The sequence below is a fragment of the Salminus brasiliensis genome, chromosome 5 (assembly GCF_030463535.1).
Source record: "Salminus brasiliensis chromosome 5, fSalBra1.hap2, whole genome shotgun sequence".
Classification (NCBI taxonomy): Eukaryota; Metazoa; Chordata; class Actinopteri; order Characiformes; family Bryconidae; genus Salminus; species Salminus brasiliensis.
This window is the reverse complement of record NC_132882.1, coordinates 30,649,148-30,674,939: the sequence shown is the minus strand read 5'-3', so window position 1 is coordinate 30,674,939 and position 25,792 is coordinate 30,649,148. Positions and strand designations below refer to the sequence as shown.

At 44.2% G+C, this 25,792-nt stretch overlaps 1 protein-coding gene across 5 annotated transcripts in view; it reads left to right on the top strand.

The window, feature by feature from the left end:
* kcnc3b (potassium voltage-gated channel, Shaw-related subfamily, member 3b) overlaps window positions 1-25,792 on the top strand; it is a 91,883-nt gene that overhangs the window by 1,368 nt on the left and 64,723 nt on the right. For 4 of the 5 annotated variants that reach the window (XM_072680143.1, XM_072680141.1, XM_072680142.1 and 1 more), the window contains exon 1: window positions 18,854-19,903. In XM_072680143.1, the coding sequence (XP_072536244.1) occupies window positions 19,280-19,903 (624 nt within the window). In that variant the 5' untranslated portion in view covers window positions 18,854-19,279. Of the gene's footprint in view, window positions 1-18,853; window positions 19,904-25,792 lie in introns of those variants that run through there. The other variant, XM_072680139.1, reaches the window with a different exon arrangement.

The following is a 25,792-nucleotide window of genomic DNA, read 5'->3' as shown; positions in this document are numbered from 1 at the left end:
GGCAGAAAAAAAGGCAGAGTGAGAGGAGTGTTAAGTGAGGTGTCGGGCCTTATATAAAAAAAGGTCAGGAAAAAAAAAGGTGTGAATAATTTAAAAGCCGAACTCTGTGTTCAGAAACGCTGGGTGAGTGCTCTAAACTCAGTATCTTGACACCCCCGTTTCATCTATAAATCATAATCTCTGGGCTATCTGTCCTTTTTGAGGTTGTTTGTGCCCTTGTGCCACTTTCAGTCTCTGGGGATGCAAATGGATTGGGTCGTGTAGTGACGGTGCTTTGGATTTGACCCAGGGCCTCACTTTTACCTGGTTGATTTAGCCATTTTGAACTGATGTAGGTCCAGATCCCTCACATCCAAGTCCAGCTTATTATTAGAATTATAAATATCACAAATATTATCATTTATTGGTAGTTATTGGTGGCGGTAGTATCGTAGAAGACGGCAGTGTGAAACAGCAATTTTTTCACCAACACCATGAGGTCACTGTGTGGAGCACATCTTTCCTCTTAGCGTAGGTCGTGCATGGCAAACATAGCTGTCAGCTGGCGGCACAAGCTGTTGTAGACTAAATGTAAACACTCCTGATTCCTGTTGAAATTACAGTGGTCCTCTGGAGAGATAATTGATGTTCTCACGATGACTCGCTTTCTGAGGAAAGTAGAAGAGCAGTTATTACATTTTTTAGATGCCATTGAAGGTGTGTGTGGCTTACTGGTCTTGAACAGCACTTTGATAAGACTCGATATGATTGAAAATGATTACAATTGGGATGTACAATTGGGTATCTTGCTAGAGAAGATTTATCAGAGATCCAGGAAAAGGTGCTACGCTGGTACTCTCTTCAGTAACCACTGTCTCACCGGCTTCTTCTCTTCTTGCCGTTGGACCTAACCTCAGCATAACCTCCTTTCTCTCTCTCTTTTCCTGGAGATCATTCCCAGTATCCGCACTTTGCCTTAGACTGCTTTCAGCCGAGATGAGTCTTCCTTTGCAAATGATTTAGAGTGGATATATTTCCTAGGGCCAGTGTAGAGTTCCAGGAATGTGTATTACTGGATTTCTAATCTAATGACTGTAGCTGCCCTGCTGTGCTTCAGGTTGCAAGAAGCAAAACCATCATAGCAAGAACATATAATAATCTCTCCTTTAAGAGAATGTATGCAAAATTGTGTGACAAGACACGGTTAAAAATCAGTACATGTGGTTCTACAGGTGGTATTCAAAGATGCATATATGTTAAAAAAGCTAGCATGATGCTCAGTGACTTTCAGTGTGTCACTGTCACAGGATGTCACCCTTCGACAATCCAACACGTTAGATTGTCAAATTCTTCCCTGTTAGAGCTGCCCCAGTCAACTGTAAGTACCCTTATTATAAATCAGCAAGGCCAGCTCATCCGCAAAGTGGTCGGCCATACAATCTGGGTTGGACGAATGCCAGGAGAATTATGGCTTGAATGCGTAGTGCCAACTGTGAAGTTAGGTCTAGAGAGATATTCTGCTTCCAACTTCATGGCAACAGTTTGAGGCATGAAAATGAATCCTTACAGCCGTATTCCAGAACCGAATGTAAAGCCTTTCCGGTAGCAAAGGGAGCAGGGCAACTTTGGAATGAGATGTTCAGTAAACACAGAGGATGGACCTGATATTTGGATGTCCACAAACTTTTGGCTGCATACTGTAGCTGTATCCGGTTTCGAATGCTGCAGACAATGGTACATTTCATGGTTCGATGGGGCCAAGAACCGCCTACTGTTGTCTGGGTGCTTTGATCATAACCACTGCTCGAGCGCTGCTGATCGTGAATTTCAAAATTTGATCAGACTTCAACAAGCATAGCATGATTGAAATATATAGTGTAGATGTTGGGGTGACACGTCTGTGGACCCAAACAAACCTAGTAGTAGTTGGACAAATACGTGGAGCACTGGCTGTTCTGAACTTGAACACAACAACAATTAACCGTCCTAAAGAGGTTCAAAGCCATGAGAGGAAACCTGGAGGAAACCCATGAGAGAACACACCAAACTCCTCACAGACAATCTGGAGTAAGAATCGAGCCCACAACGCCAGGCCTCTAGAGCTGTGTGGCACACACGCTTCTTGCTGCGCTACCACACCGAGACTGGAAGGCTTTAGTGAAGCTTCATTCTCAGTCATTGTTTAATGTGTGTGGTGGACACAGAGAAAAATCTTGATATGATAAACAAAAACAAACAAACAAGCAAACAAATATTTGTTTTGAGTTTTATTGTTGTTGTTGTTGTGTGAAATCTTAATAGTGCCAAGAAGCAGTGCATCCTGCCAACATTGCTGCTCATTGCTCTCCCTTTAGAGACACTGTTGTGGTTTTCCTACTTTATATTAGAAGTAATACTGCCCTCAGTGTTTTCTGTGCTGACGATGTAGAAAAAAAAACAGTTTTGTGTTGTAATACAATCAGCGGTTTCAGTGCCAGGTTTCTGATTGCCAAGAAGACCTATTTCTCACACGTCCTCACTGTCAGCGTTGCAGATTCCATAGACTATGTACCGGCGTAAGCTGCTGTAAACTAGGGCTGTGTTCACACAGGGTTTTTTGTGAACAGCAAAAATCACCCTACATCTGACAATTTAGAGCGCCGGGCTATCGATAACAGGGTTGTGGGTTCGATTCCCGGGGTCGGCAAGCTGCCACTGTTGGGCCCTTGAGCAAGGCCCTTTACCCTCTCTGCTCCCCGGGCGCTGGAGTTGGCTGCCCACCGCTCTGGGTGTGTGTGTACTCACTGCCCCTAGTTCACTAGTGTGTGTGTGTGTTCACTACCACAGATGGGTTAAATGCGGAGGACACATTTCGCTGTACAGTGACAAATACGTGCACCTTTACCTTTACCTTTTTCAGTTCAGATTTGGGCCATGGTCTTATTGAAATCTCATACTTATCCGATATGTGGCGGTGCGTAGTCTAAACAGCCAGATCGGAATCATGTGACTTTAACGCCAGTCCAACTCGACATTTGCTAAGGAGAAGGGATAATGGACGATAGCATTGAGGGAGGTTTTCAGTGGTGGGATAGCGATGGAACAGACCTAAGGCCTATTTAGGGTGATGTTTCTATTCAAGCAAAATAGGAAGGCACATATTGCAAGCACTTCACATTAAAAGAAATGTCTAAAGAAATGACTGGATGTGTCGTCAGGAGAGTGCTGTTGCGTCATCGAAGGAGAAAAAAGGATGCAAACAGAAGAAATGGTCTTGGTCGAACCCCTGGAACCCCTTGACGAAACCGAAACCTCACATGAAGCATTGCTGTTTTGCGAAGGCATGCAAAACAGTTTAGGAGCATAAACTGTTCCAACGAAAATTGGATCTAGGTCACGTTAAAAAGACTGAGAACGGCCTAAAAAACAACATCGGAATTGGTGAGAAAATCGGATTCGGGCCACTTTACCTGCTGTGTGGACCTGCTAGCCTAGAAGTGTTAAGGTTGGACATTTTCAGCTCTTATGAGCTAGTTAGTATATTTTGTGGATTTGCTGTATCACAGTATTACGCAGTGGGTGTAAACAAAAGGTAGAGTGAACATTACCCCTCCCACATATTACACTGGCTTTATCAAAGAAGAATTATTTTGAACACTTTAATTGAGCAGGTCATTTTGTTTACTTTTTTGTGAGGTATGGAAAATGCCAAAATACCTGTTGTGCTTGTTGGGTTAACTTGACAGTGTTAAGGGAATCAACAGTGGCAAATCGTGTTTCAATGGAAGCTATTTACAAACATCAGGAGTGCTCCAAAGTGGCAACAAATTGTAATCGAAAAAGTTCTTTGCCTTGATTAAAGAAATCGTACACTCCCTGAGTCTCACCGGGGCAACTGATGGGCTGTGTAACTCTGAACCAAGCAGCTAACTTCTGTGCATCAGCATTGTTAATTATTAGGTCCATTACCCCGTTTCACCCAACGGATTCGGTGCTACACCCAAGAGAAAAAGAAAGTCCCTAGATAGTTATGTTATACGCTAGCCATGGCAAACGTGCTTTGTCGCACTGGACTGACATGTTGAATCTGCAGATTCTTAGCATCTGTGTTCTAGCACTACATCCTAACACACACAGCAGGATGACTCTCGTTGGCCTAGCATGGATTTTGAGCGTGTGGTCGTATTCAGAACACTGTTCAGATTACTTGGTGCTCATTATTGTTTTTTTAAATCAGCGTAATCATACAGCCAGGCTGAAGTTTGAAGCGTACTGCTGTTCAAGCTCAGACACACATTTTCAGCTTAGATCACATTTGTTTTATATTAGAATAATTAGAATAGTGGGACTGAGAGATCAGGTAATGAATCAGAAACAGGTCCAGTGCAGGTCCAGTGTGGGCACTGTGAATATCGATTAGCGTTCAGGAAGAGTTGCCCGTAGAGCAAGATCAGTGAGTACAGTCATGATTTGGTTTGATATCGTGTTGTAGTTGGATATCAGTCTGTCTGCAGATGATGGGTATGTAGAAGTGTGATACCGTTTACACTGCTGTGCCCAGATAGCTCCCTGTAGACTTGCTTTGCTGTAATTACTGTTAAACTAATGAAGATTGGGAGTGAGCAGTAGCTTGAGAGGCAGAGGTGAAGAAAGGGTTACATGAGCTGTAAGATTATACTCTTTCCTCTTTTAGCCTGTTTTCCTCTCTTCCTCTGTGCGTCCTTCCTGTGATATCTCGCTGCTCTGGCTCCAGATTTATACTGGCTTAGATTTCTCACTCTGGCGTTCTTTCTTTCTCTCCTCTCTGCAGGCAGAAGAGCTTTTAACTGGGACTGTGGGAGCTTGGGAATGTGTTTGTGCCTCATAAAAAATCCCACAGTTGTTATTATTTAACCACAGTCACAATGTTTGCATATGCGCTCACCAAGCGCTTTATTAGCAGGGGTAGGGCTTTCCCTTTGCTCTCGGAAGAGCCTCAATTCCTTGTAGAATGGATTCCACAAGATTTTGGTCCATGGTCCATGTTGGCACATTCCACAACTGCTTGGTTAATTTAGACCTGTTGACTGTTGACTTCACGTCACTTGAATGTTTTTGAAACCAGCTGGAGACGACTTTTGCTTTGTGACGTGGTGCATTATTATGCTGGAGCTTTTTCAAGTAGCTGTTCCAAGATGGGTTTATTGTGGCTGTGAAGGGATGCACATGGTCAGCAACAATACAACACAGATATTCTGTGGCACTCAAGTGATGATTGGTATTAACAGCCCCAGGGTGTGCCATGAAACCCTTTCCCACACCGTTCCACTGGCTGTTCTTTCTTTGTTACACCCATCTGAGTAAACTGTAGATATTACTGTGCTGAAAACCCCAGGAGATCAGCATTTCTAAAAGTACTCTAGAAGTTCTAACCAGCCCTTCTGACACCAACTATCATGCCAAGCTCAAAATCACTGAAATCACATTTTCCCCCATTCTGATGCCACAACATGTGCAAGTAGGTATACAGGTGTTTCTTATAAAGTGTTTGGTGAGTGTGTATGGATATAGAGGCCGTCTAGATATAGACTATACACTAATCTCAATGGTGCTAGTTTGGCAGGTTAGTACACAAAATATTAATGTATTAACCCATTTTGTACTGACAGGTCAGGATAATGCATTGTTATGCCAACAAGTTCTCTCCGCCAGTGCACTTTATCGTCGTTATCCGCCCTTTTATTAATATTATTATTATTTTTTTTTTTAATAGTTGTTCCAGATGGGTGTAATGCTGCGTTCCATTTGAACTGGCATGTCAGAGTTTCTGAGTTCCAAGTAGGAAATTTCAACTGGAAAGCCCCCACAGGTGGGATTTCCTTCTTGGACAGTCATGAGAGCCTTAACAGCCCTGAGTTTGAAATCCAAGATGGCCACACCGTATTCCCAACACTAATAAAAGCAGTAGTATTATACAATCTGTTAGCACTTCTGTCTTTTTGTGTCTAATTAAATCAGTACTATGTTTTCATGATGTTTGGATCCGCAAAATGCATTGTTATAACAGTGCTCGGAGCATAAAAAGTGGGACATATTTTGTTTAGATTGGATAAAACACTGGTAAAGTTGTGGTAAACTGGAACGCAGCATAATTCCTCCCTTTCTGTTTCGCATTGCATTGTGGAATAATAGTGTCCATCGTAACCACACTCAAATACCTCTAATATATACTTCATACCCAAAAACGTGTTAGTATTAGTAATTAATTTGCAATTGGGACTGCCTGTGCAAGCCCTGTCTCCAGTGCATGTCTTTTGACAAGTGCGTCATTACCTCCCCTCTTAAAGAAGGTGCCCTCTCAGGTCTGTCTACTTAGCTCTAAAGCCGTCTCTCGGTGCCGAGGCTGGATTCGCTGTTTCAGCTCTGCCTATTTGTGAGACGGATTCTGCTATTTCTGACTAGAGCTGTTGATCCATGTTGTTCAAACTCTTCAAAGTAGCGCTGGTGCACCACTTGCCTTTTACAGTCTTATTGAGCACGGTTGAAAGGGCTGAGTGGACCGGATTCTAGGTCAGTGCTCAAAAAGGTTGTTTTAGAACCTGTTGAATCTGACTTTCTGTTCTATTTGCAAAAATGTAAGTATCCATGTAGTGTAGAGTGGGAGTGGATGGATCAAAATGTTTTTATGGGCAGATATTACATGAGTTACATTTAATCTAATATAATATAGGGTGCTGGCCATGAGTGTACATACCTGCCTCGCATTATCATCATTATACAGTACAGTAAAGCCAAAATAACAATAATAACTGGCAGATTGCCTGTATTCCAGTTACATGTTTGGTCTTGACTGAATATGTTTGATCTAATTCTGCCTGCCTAGTGTGTTTACTTTCTGACAGTTTAAAGAAAAAAAAAAAAAAAGAAAAAAAAAAAAAAAAAAAAAATATATATATATATATATATATATATATATATATATATATATATATATATATATAATTAAGGACACAAGTAAATAGTTGAGCTAAGCTTAGCCCTGATTAAGACGTGATTCAGATCAATATTAGCCAAGGTAGATTTGATGTAAGTTCAGGTAACAGTAACAGGTTCAATAACAGTCTCTAGTCTTGGTGGTCAACTGAAAAGATACATAGAACATAGGAAAGGCAGTAAGTGTACAGTGCAGTAGGATGATTATTATATTTCATTTAGTTTACAAAATGCTAACCAAAAGCTAGGTATCCTGAGGAGCACACTGACACAGGCACAGTCTCCTGCCATGCTGCAATTTCTCTCTTTCTACACCTCTCTGTCTCATGTTCACATTCTCTCATCAAGTCTCTTTCTCACTTAGCACTTGAAATCATCAGCCTTGTGCACCCCAGCCAGAGGGGTGCTGCATTTCCACAAAGCTAGATCAGTTTGTTGAACTTGGTGAGTGCTGTGGTAGTTCTGTTGCTGCAAGGACATCTGTAGTGCTTTCCTTTGAATGAGAAGAATCTGAAGAATCGAGGTGTACAGGACAGTTTGGTCCAGGGTGCTGTACTTGTGTAAGGCATTGGTAGGCAAGCCCCAGTTTGCTCTTTGCAGGAAAGAGAATTCCTCCCGAAGTCAGACTGGCTTGTTTGTAGAGAAATTGGTGATAGGAACCAGGGGTTGCGATGTCTAAAACACAGATGCAGTCATTTTATTTGTCATCCAGAATAACTAGTGCATCAGTGTGTGTTTTTTATGTCCTCGCTGTCACGCAAAAAAACGGTATCTCTATTTTTGTCATTTGTCACTTTGGCATAATTCCATTGTGGTAGCTTTCCTTTATGCAGGCCTGTCATAATGATTATATAACAGGACCTTGGTCATTCTTGCTGACCATGATATTGCCCATTGTGGGTTTTTTTTGTGTATTTTAGCTTGAGACATTGAGAAACTACGATACACACAGAGCAACAGCTGTGCTGTGACAGGTACAGATCTGCACATGTAACAGTGTGAGATACAGTTTTACTGCTGCTGTAGTTTTTCACACTGTTTATTCAAGCCATACTTCGACATGTAAAGACAAACAGAGGCCGAATTTGCCTCATAGCATGTGTGTTTTCCGTCCGTCGTGTAAAACAACCACACCGGCCCACAGTTTTTTTTACTATATCTGACTTAAACTCAAGAGCCAAAGCTATTATCAGACGCTGGACCTTGTACACGTCCACATGAGGCTACGCGAACCATCACAACCATGGTTAACAATTCTGGCTGGCGGGTCTGAAGGCACTGGATACTGCAAGGTTGCTGGGGGGGCAGCCAGCCATGGCCTAAAGGTTAGAGAAGTGGACATAGGACTGGAAGGACCAGCTGGAAGTAGGGGTGGGGGATAAAGGAACAGCTCATTCCAGGATGGTGTTAAAGGTGGAGGTTAAATTCTGTTGTACTGCTGTGCAGTGGCGATAAAGTGTGCTTACTTGGGCTTACTTGCGCAGAGATTTTGAGAAATCTGTGGATTTCCCCTTTAAGTCCAGCTGTTTATGTAGACAGTATGCTGCTGCTGTCTGCTGCAGACTGCGTGCCTTCCTTTCCAGCCAGCAGCACTGCCTGAACGTGTTGCACTGTAGCGCTGGGATTTCTGATATGACTATTAAATAAACATTTTCTTTTTGCAAATGAAACCACCATAAAGGCAAGACGAGGTGGCATAGGTTTCACGTGGTCAGCCGGGCCTTTTTATAGCGAACACCCTTGATCAGATCAACACTATTTCAAACGAGTATACGCTTCCAAGCAGTCCACTGAATGAAAACCAATAGTCACATCAGTGTATTGCTAAATAAACCCTCAGGACCATGTGCACACACACACACACACACACACGGCTCACAAAGAAACTCCCCCCTCTCAGCTTGCTTGGTCCCATCATGCTGCAGGCTAGTGATGTCATGGTGAAGGGGATTTCTTTACTGAGAATCTGCTTCTACTTTATTCATAATTTCAGTGCTTTAAGAATCAGCACTCTGGACTGCAGGGAGATGCTATCACAAGGCATTATCGTGAGGTGTCAACAGGATGGTCTCCTCTTTTTATTCCCTCTGTTAAGATCTTTCTTCAGACCTCCTGCATGCCCCCCTTCTCTCTCTCTCTCTCTTTCTCTCTGTTTCTCTCCCCTCACTGAGCATGCTCAAGCTATTTTCACCTGCCTCTCATTCTGCACGACTGACTCCATTTCATTAAGAGACAGGCTGAGAAAGGCTGAGGTAGAAAGTGGATTTGGGGATAATAAGAAAAACGATGGCGGCAGATGAAAAAAACATGAAATAGAGAGAAGATGTGAGGTGCATGTATGAAGTGTGTGTGTACGTTTGTGTGTTGGGAAAAGGAGGAGGTAGGGTCAGAGAGAGGGAGACAGAGAGGACAGTGTTGTCACTGCATTGAAGGGGGAGGTGACTGCAGTACTCTGCATCGGTGCACTACCTTCTTCCTCCTGGCGGTGGCACCGCAGCACAAGAGCCAAGGAGAGGAGGAGGGAGAAGACGAGTGAGGGGAGAGAGAGAGAGAAAGAGAGAGAGCAAGACAGACTAGAAATGGTGTGTGGTTAGACCCAGAGGACTTTCACTGAAGCTGAGCAGTGCAACACACTGCTGTAGGCGCAATATCCCCAACCCCACCTGCAACAGCTCTCCCTCCCTCTTAACTTCACTCTCCTCCCCTGTATTTCTCTGCAGCTCCACTTATACCTCTCTCGCCCTCCTGTCATACCTCCCTCTCTCTGTTGTCTCATCTCTCTATCTCTCCCTCTATACCTCCCTCTCTCTATTCCATCACCTCTCTGTATACCTCTCTCTATCTCTCCCTCTATACCTCCTTCTCTCTATTCCATCATCTATGTATACATCTCTCTATCTCTCCCTCTATACCTCCCTCTCTATTCCATCATCTCTGTATTTCTCTCTCTATCTCTCCCTCTATACCTCCTTCTCTCTATTCCATCATGTGTCTGTATACCTCTCTCTATCTTTCCCTCTATACCTCCTTCTCTCTATTCCATCATGTGTCTGTATACCTCTCTCTCTCTCCCTCTATTCCCCCTCTCTCTATTCCATCATCTCTCTGTATACCTCTCTCTCTCTCCCTCTATACCTCCCTCTCTCTAGTCCATCATGTGTCTGTATACCTCTCTCTATCTCTCCCTCTATACCTCCCTCTCTCTATTCCATCATCTCTGTATACCTCTCTCTATCTTTCCCTCTATACCTCCCTCTCTCTATTCCATCACCTCTCTGTATACCTCTCGCTATCTCTCCCTCTATACCCCCTCTGTCTATTCCATCACCTCTCTGTATACCTCTCTCTATCTCTCCCTCTATTCCCCCTCTCTCTATTCCATCATCTCTCTGTATACCTCTCGCTATCTCTCCCTCTATACCCCCTCTCTCTATTCCATCACCCCTCTGTATACCTCTCGCTATCTCTCCCTCTATACCCCCTCTCTCTATTCCATCACCTCTCTGTATACCTCTCTCTATCTCTCCCTCTATACCTCCCTCTCTCTATTCCATCATGTGTCTGTATACCTCTCTCTATCTCTCCCTCTATACCCCCTCTCTCTATTCCATCATGTGTCTGTATACCTCTCTCTATCTCTCCCTCTATACCTCCCTCTCTCTATTCCATCATGTGTCTGTATACCTCTCTCTATCTCTCCCTCTATACCTCCCTCTCTCTATTCCATCATGTGTCTGTATACCTCTCTCTATCTCTCCCTCTATTCCCCCTCTCTCTATTCCATCATCTCTCTGTATACCTCTCTCTATCTCTCCCTCTATACCCCCTCTCTCTATTCCATCATGTGTCTGTATACCTCTCTCTATCTCTCCCTCTATACCCCCTCTCTCTATTCCATCACCCCTCTGTATACCTCTCGCTATCTCTCCCTTTATACCCCCTCTCTCTATTCCATCACCTCTCTGTATACCTCTCTCTATCTCTCCCTCTATACCTCCCTCTCTCTATTCCATCATGTGTCTGTATACCTCTCTATCTCTCCCTCTATACCCTCTCTCTCTATTCCATCATCTCTCTGTATACCTCTCTCTATCTCTCCCTCTATCCCCCCTCTCTCTATTCCATCACCTCTCTGTATACCTCTCTCCATCTCTCCCTCTATACCCCCTCTCTCTTTTCCATCATGTGTCTGTATACCTCTCTCTATCTCTCCCTCTATACCCCATCTCTCTATTCCATCACCTCTCTGTATACCTCTCTCTATCTCTCCCTCTATACCTCCCTCTCTCTATTCCATCATGTGTCTGTATACCTCTCTCTATCTCTCCCTCTATACCCCCTCTCTCTATTCCATCACCTCTCTGTATACCTCTCTCTATCTCTCCCTCTATACCCCCTCTCTCTTTTCCATCATGTCTCTGTATACCTCTCTCTATCTCTCCCTCTATACCCCCTCTCTCTATTCCATCACCCCTCTGTATACCTCTCGCTATCTCTCACTCTATACCCCCTCTCTCTATTCCATCACCTCTCTGTATACCTCTCTCTATCTCTCCCTCTATACCCCCTCTCTCTATTCCATCACCTCTCTGTATACCTCTCTCTATCTCTCCCTCTATACCCCCTCTCTCTTTTCCATCATGTCTCTGTATACCTCTCTCTATCTCTCCCTCTATACCCCCTCTCTCTATTCCATCACCCCTCTGTATACCTCTCGCTATCTCTCACTCTATACCCCCTCTCTCTATTCCATCACCTCTCTGTATACCTCTCTCTATCTCTCCCTCTATACCCCCTCTCTCTATTCCATCATCTCTCTGTATACCTCTCGCTATCTCTCCCTCTATACCTCCCTCTCTCTATTCCATCATGTGTCTGTATACCTCTCTCTATCTCTCCCTCTATACCTCCCTCTCTCTATTCCATCATGTGTCTGTATACCTCTCTCTATCTCTCCCTCTATACCCCCTCTCTCTATTCCATCACCTCTCTGTATACCTCTCGCTATCTCTCCCTCTATTCCCCCTCTCTCTATTCCATCATCTCTCTGTATACCTCTCTCTATCTCTCCCTCTATACCCCCTCTCTCTATTCCATCATGTGTCTGTATACCTCTCTCTATCTCTCCCTCTATACCCCCTCTCTCTATTCCATCACCCCTCTGTATACCTCTCGCTATCTCTCCCTTTATACCCCCTCTCTCTATTCCATCACCTCTCTGTATACCTCTCTCTATCTCTCCCTCTATACCTCCCTCTCTCTATTCCATCACCTCTCTGTATACCTCTCTATCTCTCCCTCTATACCCTCTCTCTCTATTCCATCATCTCTCTGTATACCTCTCTCTATCTCTCCCTCTATCCCCCCTCTCTCTATTCCATCACCTCTCTGTATACCTCTCGCTATCTCTCCCTCTATACCTCCCTCTCTCTATTCCATCACCTCTCTGTATACCTCTCTATCTCTCCCTCTATACCTCCCTCTCTCTATTCCACCATCTCTCTGTATACCTCTCTCTATCTCTCCCTCTATACCCCCTCTCTCTTTTCCATCATGTGTCTGTATACCTCTCTCTATCTCTCCCTCTATACCCCATCTCTCTATTCCATCACCTCTCTGTATACCTCTTTCTATCTCTCCCTCTATACCTCCCTCTCTCTATTCCATCATGTGTCTGTATACCTCTCTCTATCTCTCCCTCTATACCCCCTCTCTCTATTCCATCACCTCTCTGTATACCTCTCTCTATCTCTCCCTCTATACCCCCTCTCTCTTTTCCATCATGTCTCTGTATACCTCTCTCTATCTCTCCCTCTTTACCCCCTCTCTCTATTCCATCACCCCTCTGTATACCTCTCGCTATCTCTCACTCTATACCCCCTCTCTCTATTCCATCACCTCTCTGTATACCTCTCTCTATCTCTCCCTCTATACCTCCCTCTCTCTATTCCATCATGTGTCTGTATACCTCTCTATCTCTCCCTCTATACCCCCTCTCTCTATTCCATCACCTCTCTGTATACCTCTCTCTATCTCTCCCTCTATACCCCCTCTCTCTTTTCCATCATGTCTCTGTATACCTCTCTCTATCTCTCCCTCTATACCCCCTCTCTCTATTCCATCACCCCTCTGTATACCTCTCGCTATCTCTCACTCTATACCCCCTCTCTCTATTCCATCACCTCTCTGTATACCTCTCTCTATCTCTCCCTCTATACCCCCTCTCTCTATTCCATCATCTCTCTGTATACCTCTCGCTATCTCTCCCTCTATACCTCCCTCTCTCTATTCCATCATGTGTCTGTATACCTCTCTCTATCTCTCCCTCTATACCTCCCTCTCTCTATTCCATCATGTGTCTGTATACCTCTCTCTATCTCTCCCTCTATACCCCCTCTCTCTATTCCATCACCTCTCTGTATACCTCTCGCTATCTCTCCCTCTATACCTCCCTCTCTCTATTCCATCATCTCTGTATACCTCTCTCTATCTCTCTCTCTAACTTTGGGAACTTGGAAAAATATGAGAATTTATTGGAATTATTAGGAAATATTGGATACTTTAAACGCACTAGATCATACACTATCATCACTGTACTGTTTTATTTTTTTATTTTTTTGTCAACAGCAGACATGAAGGCATAACAATACAAATATATTTACCATCATCTCTCTGTGTACCTCTCTCTATCTCTCCCTTTACACTCTGTCTCTCTCTCTCTCTCTCTGTTCCATCATCTCTCTGTGTACCTCTCTCTATCTCTCCCTTTACACTCTCTCTCTCTCTCTCTCTCTCTCTCTGTTCCATCATCTCTCTGTGTACCTCTCTCCATCTCTCCCTTTACACTCTTTCTTTGTCTCTCTCCATACCTCCCTCTGTAATTCCTTTTCCCCTGCTCCCCCCTCAATGCATACTTTTTATTCTTCTTAGAGCTCTTTCTGTCTAATCCCACATCAACAACAGTCTAATACAAAGTTTGGGCATACTTGGCCAAATGACACTGTGTGTGTGTGTGTGTGTGTGTGTGTGTGTGTGTGTGTGTGTGTGTGTGTGTGTGTGTGTGTGCGCGTGTTTATTGGGAAGTAGTAAACACAGCCTCTGTAGCTAATCAAACATACAACACAATACAGTAGAGATGCAGGTGTTCTGTATTTACTCTATATTCCATAACACACAATAATAAAGATCTAAATCATCAGTGTGGTCTGTGCAGAGGTTTGGTACAGAGTCAGGAGTTTGGGACTAATTACAGCTTGCAAATGATTTCACTTCGTGTAGCTGGAATTCTGTCCTTACAGAGACATCATACTTCAGAGATATTCATAAGATATTTATTTATTTATTCATTATTTTCTATGATGTTGAGGTTGGGGGCTATGAGGACCATCCAAAGCGTCAGTCTGTGTCTATTCAGGTTAGGGTTTTAAAGGGATGGTAAATTGCCAGTATCTTTCCATGGGAACTTTAGCTTGAGAACTTTGGAAATTTTCCAAAATGTAAACTTTCCATGGAAACTTTGGGAACTTGGAAAAATATGAGAATTTATTGGAATTATTAGGAAATATTGGATACTTTAAACGCACTAGATCATACACTATCATCCCTGTACTGTTTTATTTTTTATTTTTTTTGTCAACAGCAGACATGAAGGCATAACAATACAAATATATTTACCATGGGAATAAATGGGTAATTATGGGAATAAAATGGGAATATTAAAGGCTAAATGTGAAAAACTTACATATTGTTGGTAAAAAAATATAGACTGAAGCACAATCTTAGCTACAATAATTAGATATGATTCCAAAACAGTTGAATAGCAAAGCTGCCCCTCAATCCCAGGCAGCATATGTCCAGATAATTTCTAGAAATCTGACCCTCATCACCACTGAAAACCCACATTTGGACCAAAGGACTATCTGAAGTCAGGTAATATTTTGACATGGGTCACATTTTTATTGACAATAATAGCACTGAAACGTTTACGCAGCTATGAAATCAAGGTGGAATCTCACAGTTGCTCGCTATCTGCTAAATCAGAAAAGCTTAATGAGCAATTTTATCTGAGACTAGTTTACCAAGGCAAGCAGGCTAGCAAGAGATTAACTCACCAAGGCTAGCATAGGCTAGCTACCTATATTTTTGCCTCAATGGGCTTCTGGAATGAATTTATTTTTTTATTAATTATTCATTATTACATCAAATCAAATAAAGTGTATTTTTCTAAAAGCTAGTGATGAGTGTCACATTTATAGAAATCTTCTGGACATACGCTGTACATGTGATGGAGGAATGAACAGTGAATGCAGGGGGTGTGGTCTCAATAGCTCTTAAGTGTGTAATGTGCCATGTGCCTGGAATTGAGGAGCAGCTTTGGTGTCATATCTAATTATTTTAGCCAAGATTATGCTTCAGTATGTTTTTTATCGATCATATGTAAGTTCCTTACCTTTTAGCTTAGAATATTCTCATTTTATTCCCATTTATTCCTGTTAATTCCCATGGTAAATTTCCCAACTGGAAAATTTCCCAGAATATTGCAACTCTAGCTGATGATTGCGTTCAGGATTTGCTGGTATTCTGATAGGTCCATTCTTCTCTCCAACCCATGCAATATGGCCAGTGCCACTAGCAGCAACACAAAAAGCCAAGATAGATCCACCCCAATGCATCCCAGCTCTTTTCTGCAGATATAAATGCAGTGCCATTTTTCTTCAAGCGTTTTTACTTTTCACACATTTCATGCACTTCAATCCATCAGCACTGGTTTCCAGAACTCTGCAGCATCGTTCAGACCTTGAGTTGTGTGATGCAGTTGCAGGGAAGGTTTCCTTCTTATGACCCTTCCATTGATATTATTAATATCATGCTTAATGCCCCCTACAACCCCAGCGTGTTTTTTTTTTTCCCTCTTCTCGTCGCTGCAGCAGCTTTGCCAGAGCCGGCGCAGTGTGTCTTATCTATGCTCACATGTCTTTTTTTCCTCTCTGGTTTTACTCCATTCTTTTTCCTCTCCTCTATCCTTTGATCTTCGCTCGCTTCCACATCCTTCACACTGTACATGCAAATTTTCCCTCTCCCGTCATCGCTCCCCCCCCCCTTTTTTCCCTCAGCTTCATCCATTCTGATCCCTCCCCTTCTCTCACACTCTCTCCCTCTCTCTGTGTTGGCTAGATTTAGTATTTTTGCCAACTACAGGAACATAATTGACTAAGTCAGCAGTCCTCTGATCACCTCCCACCCCACCTCACCTTTCTCTCTTTCTCCTCCCTTTGTACTTCTCTCTCTCCCTCTGCCCACCTCCACACCCACCGCACTCTTTGCTGGTGTGGCTGTGGTATCGCCAGCAGTGCCTGTTTCCCTCCCTCCCCCACTTGCTGCAGTGTTCCTTGCTAATATGTATTAGTGATACTGCGGCCGTCCCAGATACATCTCTCGCTCTCTCCGTGTGTCGAGTCTTTAGCTGTTCTACTTGGTTCTCACTCATTTTTGTCCTGCGTCTACCCAGATTATCATTTTTATTTATTTATTTATTTATTTTACCCGGACGTGTACACTCAGATGTACTGCCAGCATAGTGCCTTGGTAGAGGACGGGCTGAATGTCGTCTGTGCTGTAAAACTGGGATAATTAAACTCAGCTCCCCCCCCCCCCCCCCCCCCCTCTCTCTCTCTCACTCACTCACAGTCTCCCTCCACTCATTCATCTCAACACTTCTCCTTTCCTCTGTTCTCACCTTTCTCTTTTTCGTTTCTTCCCTTGTGTGCACCCCCCCCTTCATTACATTTGTCACAGCCAGCACTGTCATGTGTACATGTCATGAGCTGGCAGCATGTACATGCACACACACATATGCTCACAGAACTCGGTTTTGTATGTTGTGTGTTGTAAAACACGGCTACAGATTCCACTGCTGCAGAAATTTTTTTGTTTATTAAAAAACATATATTTTAAAAAGCCACAAAAAATGTAGAAGAACACATGCCATTCCAAGAGGAACACTCCAGTAAAGTAGATTTTGGGATTGTCCTGCTCTTTTCCTCCTCTGTTCTCTTATCAAACTCACTACTTCTTCCCCTCCTGTTCTCAGCTCTTTCTGTGCTGAAGAAGGCGCATGGTGCTGTCCAAGGTGCTGAAATCAGCTCCCGGTCTCAACACACTCCCAGCTGCACTTTTCTCTGCTTTCTGCTGGTTTCTTTAGGACCTGATCTAATCACATCCACTGTTTATAATTCGCTCATTTATGTTGTTCCAGTTCCAGAGTTATTTATGATTTTGTAAACTGTGTGCTTCCTTTAGTTGAGGATGATTTCTGTTTCACAGAAGTTTGCAGAGAGGTTTGCTCAGAAGATCAAACACGATGAAGCTCCAACAGTGAATAAACAATACTATTAACTACACAACAAGCCAAAAAGGTTCTTTACAGTACTGGGAAAAGTACTAAAAAAGGCTGGTAACAATAGTGCATCATTCTTTATATGCTTCTCTAAATGAATAGCAGGATCTTCTTTACTTAAAGCAGTTACCTCCATTCATCTTTTAGTAACAGTAAATGTACAGCCGCTTCACTCAGTCCTGCAAGCTTGCTGTAGCATCAAATATAGCTAGTTATGAGCAGCCCTTAATGCCCTTTTTTTTTTTTTGTTTGCAGAGACCGGTAGCCCTCGCTTCACCGTGACTGATCTGATATCAGTTTTAGATGCACATTTCCCTCGCTGCACTTTAGAGTCCTATGGCCATGCAAACTTCTACAAACCACACTACAGCATCTCTACACGTAGCAGAATCGGGCAAAGTCTTACCTTACCTGAGGCTCACTTGCTTTCTTTTAGTCTCCTCAGTTTTCTGCTTTCACCCCATTTCAGGTAAAGGTAAAAGGTAAAGGTGCACGTGGAGAGTTCCCGCACACCACAACTGGAGTTTTCAAACTTTAGCTGTGGACACTGAGATTAAGAAGGTAGTCTCGAGGAATCTGGAGGAGGACCAGGCAGGAGCAGAGAGGACGATGGGGCAATGAATGGAAGAGAATAAACTGAAAGAAGAGAGAGGGGGAGGGGGGGACAGTGAAGAAGGGAGGGAAATAAGGATGAAAGAGGATGGAAGAAACAGGAAAAGAACAGTGCTTGAGTTGAGAGAGAGAGTGAGAGAGAGAGGGGAAATAAAAGTGAGGCTTGGGATGGATGTGAGAAGAAGTGAGTTGCTTCAGTGAAATGTGAATCCTGAATGCGGAATCCAAGAGCGTGAGAGCAGAGGGGGAGGAGAGGAGAGGGAGGGAGGCCAAGAGAGGGGTGGAATACATGAAAAGGGAGAGAGAGAGAGAGGTGGAAGTGGCGTATTACTTTGAATGTGGGGAGAAAAACAGCTAACTCCGAGGTATCCCAGCTAGCGGGTGGCACTGCAGTGCCGGAGAGGCGGAGCTGAGGATAGGAGGAGAGCAAAGGACGAAATGAGAAAGCAACTCCAGCTTTCACTGCAGTGAAAAAGTCATTCACTCCTCTCTCTCGCTGCCTTGCTCCCTCCCTCCCTAGCTCTCGCCACCACCCCCCCCCCCCTTTTTTTTTCTGCTCACTGATGCTCAGGCTGTAGTGCTGTAGAGCTGTGTGTGCATACTGAGCAACCACCATCACCCCCTCCCTCCTCGCTTTACTCAGTTGATCAGTGGACGGCGGTGGCTGTGTTACTTCACCGAGTGACTCTGCAGAGTGGAAGCCTGCAGGAATGAAGAACAGCGGTCAGACCTAGAGCATCAATCCACCTACGTCCAGAGAACCTGCTAGTGATGTTCTACCACTGACTACTCAACTTCACATACGTTTAGGGCTTGAACCCCTCTCCTTTAACCAGATTTAAGATCCAGAGCTCTTAGCAGTGCGCGGTGTTGATCCGGCACATCCCTGGTGTCGCAGCAGATCTTCACCATGACCGTTCCCCTCGACTTAACTGTGGATTACGGTTATTGCAAGCTATTACAATGCCGCAGCGCAGATAGCATGGTCCCCCATGAGTGCTGATTACTTTCGGGAGTGCGTTTCATCATCATCATCTCTCTCACACACACACACACACACACACACACACACACACTGTCACACACACCTGCAGCGTGTGCCGTGACACTCGCCAGCCCACCATCATGTTGTTGCAGCGCACTTGAAGCAAAACAGAAGACACGGGTGACACACACACACACATGTAATACACTTCCTATGCTTTCTGCTCCCCTTTTACTAACCATAGCCCCCCTCTCCTTCTCTCCCTCTCTCCTCAGACTCCTCCCCCCCCTCCGCTTTCTCTCCTCCTCTCCCTCCCCACCTCCGCCCCCCCTCCCTCCCCCCCGCCCCTTTCCCCTATGCTCAGTTCCGTGTGTGTCTCCTCATTTAAAGGGCGCAAGGGTGGGAACAAGTCGTCCAACAAAGCATGTTACAGCGCCGACATGCCTTGCTCGTCGGACAGCGAGAGAATCGTGATCAACTGCGGCGGCGTGCGCCACGAGACGTACCGCAGCACGCTCAAGACGCTGCCCGGCACGCGCCTCTCGTGGCTCACTGAGCCGGACGCGTTCAGCAACTTCGACTACGACGCCAAGGCCGACGAGTTCTTCTTCGACCGGCACCCGTCCGTCTTCTCCTTCATCCTCAACTACTACCGCACGGGCAAGCTGCACTGCCCCAACGACGTGTGCGGCCCGCTGTTCGAGGAGGAGCTCGCCTTCTGGGGCATCGACGAGACGGACGTGGAGGCGTGCTGCTGGATGAACTACCGGCAGCACCGCGACGCCGAGGAAGCGCTCGACAGCTTCGAGAGCCCCGAGCCGGAGGCACCGGACGACGACGCAGCGCTGGCCGGCGGCGCGGACGGCGACCTCAAGCGCCTGTGCCTGCAGGAGGACGGCAGGAAAGTGGGCTGGTGGCGCGTCTGGCAACCCAGGATCTGGGCGCTTTTCGAAGACCCCTACTCGTCCAAGTACGCACGGGTGAGTAGCCTGGCCGTTACACCGCCCCCCCCCCTCTCTCTCTCAAGCTGCCGTCGCGCGCATCGCTCAAGGAACGGGTCAGGCGTGTGTCAGTCAGAGGGAGGCTATGGTCGATGGTTTGCTGACACTGGAAGCTCACTGGAATTAAGGAACAGTTAAAGCAAGTTAAAGCATCTCAGGAAATGAGGAAGTTGTAGATTTCCAAAAGCTGGATATTTGCTGCCTATCACAGGAAGTTGACTTTCATCAAAGAACCAGTTCAGACAGGAAACATCAAACAAACAAACAACAAAGAACAATTAATGAAAGCTTCCTCCCACTAATTGTAGCCTACAGTTCAGTCACAAAAATGCTAATTTGCTTGCAATTGTTGGAATTTGGCTTTCATTACACTGCTGGTTTTATCAGAGAGCTACTCTGTTCACATATGAACAAGTTTTGTATCATTAAAGGACCTTTCAGCTTAAAAAAACACTAATTTGCAATCAATAATTAGGCATTTTGCGTCCTTGAAAGATAGATTTTGCGGAAACAGATTAACGTTAATTAGCTAGCTGTGATGCGAAGCAAGTTGCCACTGATTAGTCTGACACAGCATGGTTTAAACACACCCCTTAAGCCCTGGGTTGAAGATCCAGTTACTATCCTGAAGCGAAAACTTGTATTTGACCAGATTTTACCAAAAAAAAAAATGTGTTCAGTCCCACAGGGTTCTGTTTTAGGGCCTATGTACGTTACGACAGTAATGGAGTGTAGGCTCACATAGAGGGTTAAACAGTGGCTATTCCTTTTTTTTATTTACTGTTGAAAACAACGTTTTCTGACTGAAATCATTTTATAAATCACAGTAATAAATCATTATGCTCGTTCTTCAATACTTATTCAGATCACATTCATAAAGGCGAGAGGCTGAAATGTCAAATTAGCAGTGACAACTACTCTCTTGTTGTGTTGTTCTATACAGTAACTACAGTAACTGTTTATTGGACTGCTTATGCATTGTTAGCTTGGAGCTTATCGCGTCGGACAGTTGTGAGAGTTTGTTGTCCTAACCTATGACCTTACAGGCCATTGAGTTTCTCCAGCCCCACTGCAGTGCCACAGTACAGTGGGCCGTTTTGTGAGCTGTGTCCTTGGTCGTTGCCTTTCAGAAGCCGCTGTTTTGACCTGATCTGACAGGGGCTTGTGATATGACTGGGCGAATGCTTGAGAGATAACTGTTGATGGAGCGATGAGTAAGTGATGTGAATGATATTGATCAGACTTTGCTGAGTGCGACCTGATTATGAATCATTACTCAGCAGGGTCTTGTGCTTTCAGCGTCAGACTGAGTCAACTGTAAGCGTGTTGTATTTCAGTCGAGCTGAGCCTGTAAAACAAACCATGTGTCTCTCTTAGAAGGTGACATGACTGTGATATGCTATGCGCCAGCAGACATGCGTGCAGGTGTTGTGTGGAACAGGGTAACAGTCACAGATAAGCAGTTGTGTATGTAAATGGAGACACCGGAGTATTTATATAACATTGCAGCACTCGTTCTTGTGAAGTTGTGAAGTGTGTGTGTGTGTGTGTGTGTGCATGCATACAGTAGTAGGGCTGCAGACACCCAAGATCAAGTCGTCTGTCCGTTTCGGGGTTTTATAGTCTTGTGAAGCAGTGGTTTTTGTTGGGAATTATGAGCAAAACATACACATTGTCTTGGCTACATCATCACCACCATCTCCACCTGCATCTTTAGAATCTTTATTGCCAGAGAGGGAAGGATTAATCGGCTAAGTATCGGCCAATTGCATATTTGGGCTGAAAATTGGACGATAGTTGAGCTGATGCTATGAGTTACTGCTGCAGCTTTGCACGTTCCTCATTCAGCGTACCTCACTGATTTGTCCATCTCTATTCAGTACTGAACTAAATCAGTGCGGACATTGCAGTTGATGACATCACTGGTACAGTGCTTCAGCAGTAAGAATGACATCATGAGCACGAGCAGCATCTACTACTTCACTTGTGAAAAACCTTTCATAAACATCCATTTTTCCAAGTGCAGAAAGTGCCATCTCACCGCTGCTTAGTGTACCTGGGCAGTAACCGCTCCATTGCTCCAATAGTGTGTTACCCAACTGATGCCATCAGTTGACCACATAGCTCTTTTTGAACAGCAAGAGAGGGTCTAAAGCCGCCACTCACACCCAGTGCAAGTATGACCTACTGTGCCCTTGGGGGCACCCAACCATGAATGGAAGCAACTGCATCTGATGGAGCGTGGCTTGGGTCGGAAGCGTACTTCGAATGAAAATGACGTTACTAATCATTTTGTACAAGCAAAATAATGCCATCACCACCTCATTTGTTCTTAGACCATCAGCCGTTGCTTGTGTCACTAAATGGAGTGGGCATCTGACCATGCAGAGGTTTCGTTAAGCCCGGATTTACTTTCATCCACACTCCTGCTGTTAGTTTGTCTCAGCCATGTGTATCATTGTGAACGGCGTACATGCAGTACTACACAGCATTGTACACTCTTCAGGGCAGTGGTGGCTCAGTAGTTAGAGCACCGGACTATCGATGACAAGTTGTGGGTTTGATACTCGGGTTCTTGAGCGAGGCCTTTCACCATTCCTGCTTCCTGGGCACGCATTCACTGCATGGATGGGTTAAAGGCGGAGGCCAAATTCCATCTGTGTCCAACACAAGTATTGAATATGGTTGTCTTGTCTTGTCTTAAAAAAGGTTCTTTAATGAAGACACATGCTTAATAGAACCATTGCATCTTAAAGAAGTGTTTTGATGCTAAATTTGTTCTTTGTCTGGTTAAAAGGTTCTTCAGGGTGGAAAGCCTTTTGTAGATGGTGCTATATATTCATTTAAAAGAATGCTCTGTTTACAGCAACCCGAAGAAGGTACCACTGTCATTACGAGCCAAAGATCCCATTTTCAGTACTGTACAGAAGCCTTTTTGCTTAGAGAGTAGGACAGGTCCTGTGGACAGATTTACGTATTAACCGTAAATGAAAAAAATGAAAACATGAAGGACCAGTTTCTTAGATCTAGCTGAAGCCCAAGCCTAGACCGTAAGGCATGATCAGTAGTGAAACATCATGGGTAGACTAGGTTTAATCTATGGCTGTGTCCAAAACGGAAGGCAGCTGTGAGACGCACTTCGACTTCAGCAATACGGCAGTAATACGGCATGACGTTGCCAGGATGCCGATAACTACTGTCAACTGGTGATATAACTCATTAAAATCGTTAGACATAAAAAGCCAAACTTTGGCCAATACATTACAAAATATTAAGGGAACATAATCGTAAATAAATAATTCATTTGTACAGATTGCTGCTCGCTTCCGAGGATGCATGGGATACGTACGGCAACAAAGGACACATCTACGTGTTTATACAAACATTCAATTCGGACAGAACTGGGTGCTTTGCTGCCTTTGAATACTGCCTGAGTAGGCAGCACGTATTACGTTTCAGACAGCCATTATCTGGGAAACTGGCTCTAAAAGAGTCAGCAGAATCAACAAGTACTTGTTTTACAGGATAACAAATGGATCAGGCACACAAATAAGTGCAACAAACCCTTTTAGAGGAGAAGGAAAAGACATGGCTTTACATGAATGTACATGAATGTACATTGCATCATTTTTTAGAGGTACACCAGTGGGCTGATATCTGATATTTCTCATGTACAAATCTGCAGATTCCCAATAGACGGACATTCAAAAAATGGCAAACATAATCTGACTAAATTTGTCTGGCTTAGCGTCACGGACAAATATAAAAAAATATTAAGTTTAGGTTTTAGAACTAGTGTAAAATGTTTAGTTCATTTATTAAAAAGACCCCAGTACTATCAGTACAGTAGAGAATTCATTAAATTGAATTCTCCATTTTTCCTGATATGATTTCAGTGTCATCATGCATCACTAATAGCTTTGGATCATTTCTGTTGGTTTGTTTGTTCAGAAATGGTCACACGAGATCATTAAGTTATTAAAATATAACAAATATATACTGGTTATATTGTCACTGTCACACAAGAATGTTCATTTTGGTCTATTCTGCATGAAATTGTAACACACTGTAAAGAACTGCACTCTACTTGGGGTTACACTCAGGGCCCAGCCCTATCCCTTCACCCGTACTCTAATCACCCACTACGTTTCAGGCTCTTCACAGGGGTCATCGGGTAGGCACCTCCATTCATCAGTGTTTCGTTGAATTGAGCCTATGACCCCCCCCAGAAGGCTCAACAGTGAGGTCTGGCATCCCAGACCCACTCCCTTTCCAAGCTCACTGCACAGACCTATCACTAAACAATCTGTGTAACTGGTGGCAAATGCCGTACCCAACCCCACTTTAATAGACTAAAAAACAGCAAAAATGGAGATGCAAGGTCATTGTGTGACAGCGACAGCGATCAGGCAGACCTTCAGACCTAGACCTGGAATTCTCAAAAGCCACGTCACTCCAAAGGAATGCATTGCCCAGTCCTGCTGCCTCCACCTCTGTCTGCACCCACATTTACAACACAGCGCAGCGATGTAGCACTGAAGACACAGTCATACACAGTTTACAGGAGTGTGAGCTCATCTCTGAGGGAAAGTGTGTGTGTGTTTGTGTGTGTGTGTGCGTGAGAGACTGAATGCAGCTCTCTGGCACAGTCATGCAGGGCTCGGTAGACACAGCTCTGTAACCTAGTTTGAAGCATTCGAGTGATCCAGAACCTACCAAAACACAAGACGTTGGGCTCGTGGGCTCAATCATGCCTGGGATAGGCAAAGGAAGCGGAGAAAAGAATAAGGAAAGACGGATGAAGGTTGAAGGAGACGTGGAGAGGCTGATGGAGAGGGAGAGCGAGATGAAAAGGGAGGGGGATTATTGGCATGATTTAAAGCAGGACGCTTGGATTTATGGTCCGGACGGACGGTAAAACATTTATGAGGCGAGCAATAATCAGCAACGTTATTCATACCAACACTGTTCCTCGCATACACCAGGACACGTGAGCCTCACACACACACACGCCTGCTGCCTTTGCTGCAGTGAAGAGTCAGAGAGGAGAGTGGGAGATGGAGAAGGAGAGAAGGAAATGGGGGAACACGAGTGATTTGAGGGGGGGTGCTATATGGGGCGATGTCGGAGGTAGAGACGCCCTGATGATGCATTTCTGTTTACAATAAAATCCACATTTTAATTATTTTTAAAAATATGTTTTAAAGCAACAACATTCACATTCCATAAACGTAACATTGTGGGCTACATAAACACAGCAGATGTGAAGCACTTATGCTGATGCGCTCTTAAAAAGGGCTTAGAAAAGGTGCTACAAAGGGGTCTTTGAGCCATACCATGAAACAACCAGCTTTGCATCCATGAAGAACCCTTTTTTGTAAAAGAGCTGTAAGTGCAGAGTAAGTAGAGTTAACCCTTTAGACCCTTTATGTAAGCTCACACTTCAGTTCTTCACTCTCATAACATCTACACTGCTGCCAGTTTTAACATCAGTGTTATAGGCCCTATAATAGAGCCCTGTGGGACTCTTAAAGGAACCAAACGAAATCCATCAAAGAACCATTTGGAGCACCTTTATTTTTAAGAATTTAGCAGGTAGCCTTATGGATAAAGCGTTATTATAAAATGATAAAATTATTTTAAAAATAATAGAATGCATAGCACACCCTATTGCCATGTTCTCTGATAGCCTGTAAGAATATAGAAGGTAGGTTCTAACACAATTCCAGTACAATTTATTAGCCAACGTAGCAACTTCATCACCAGCCAAGCCAGCCGAAGTAAAAACCAATCACCTACTGTTGGTCACGAGTCAGGAGGAACTACTGGTTGCTTCCAATCCTGGCCGATTCCAAGAGCCCCTAATAG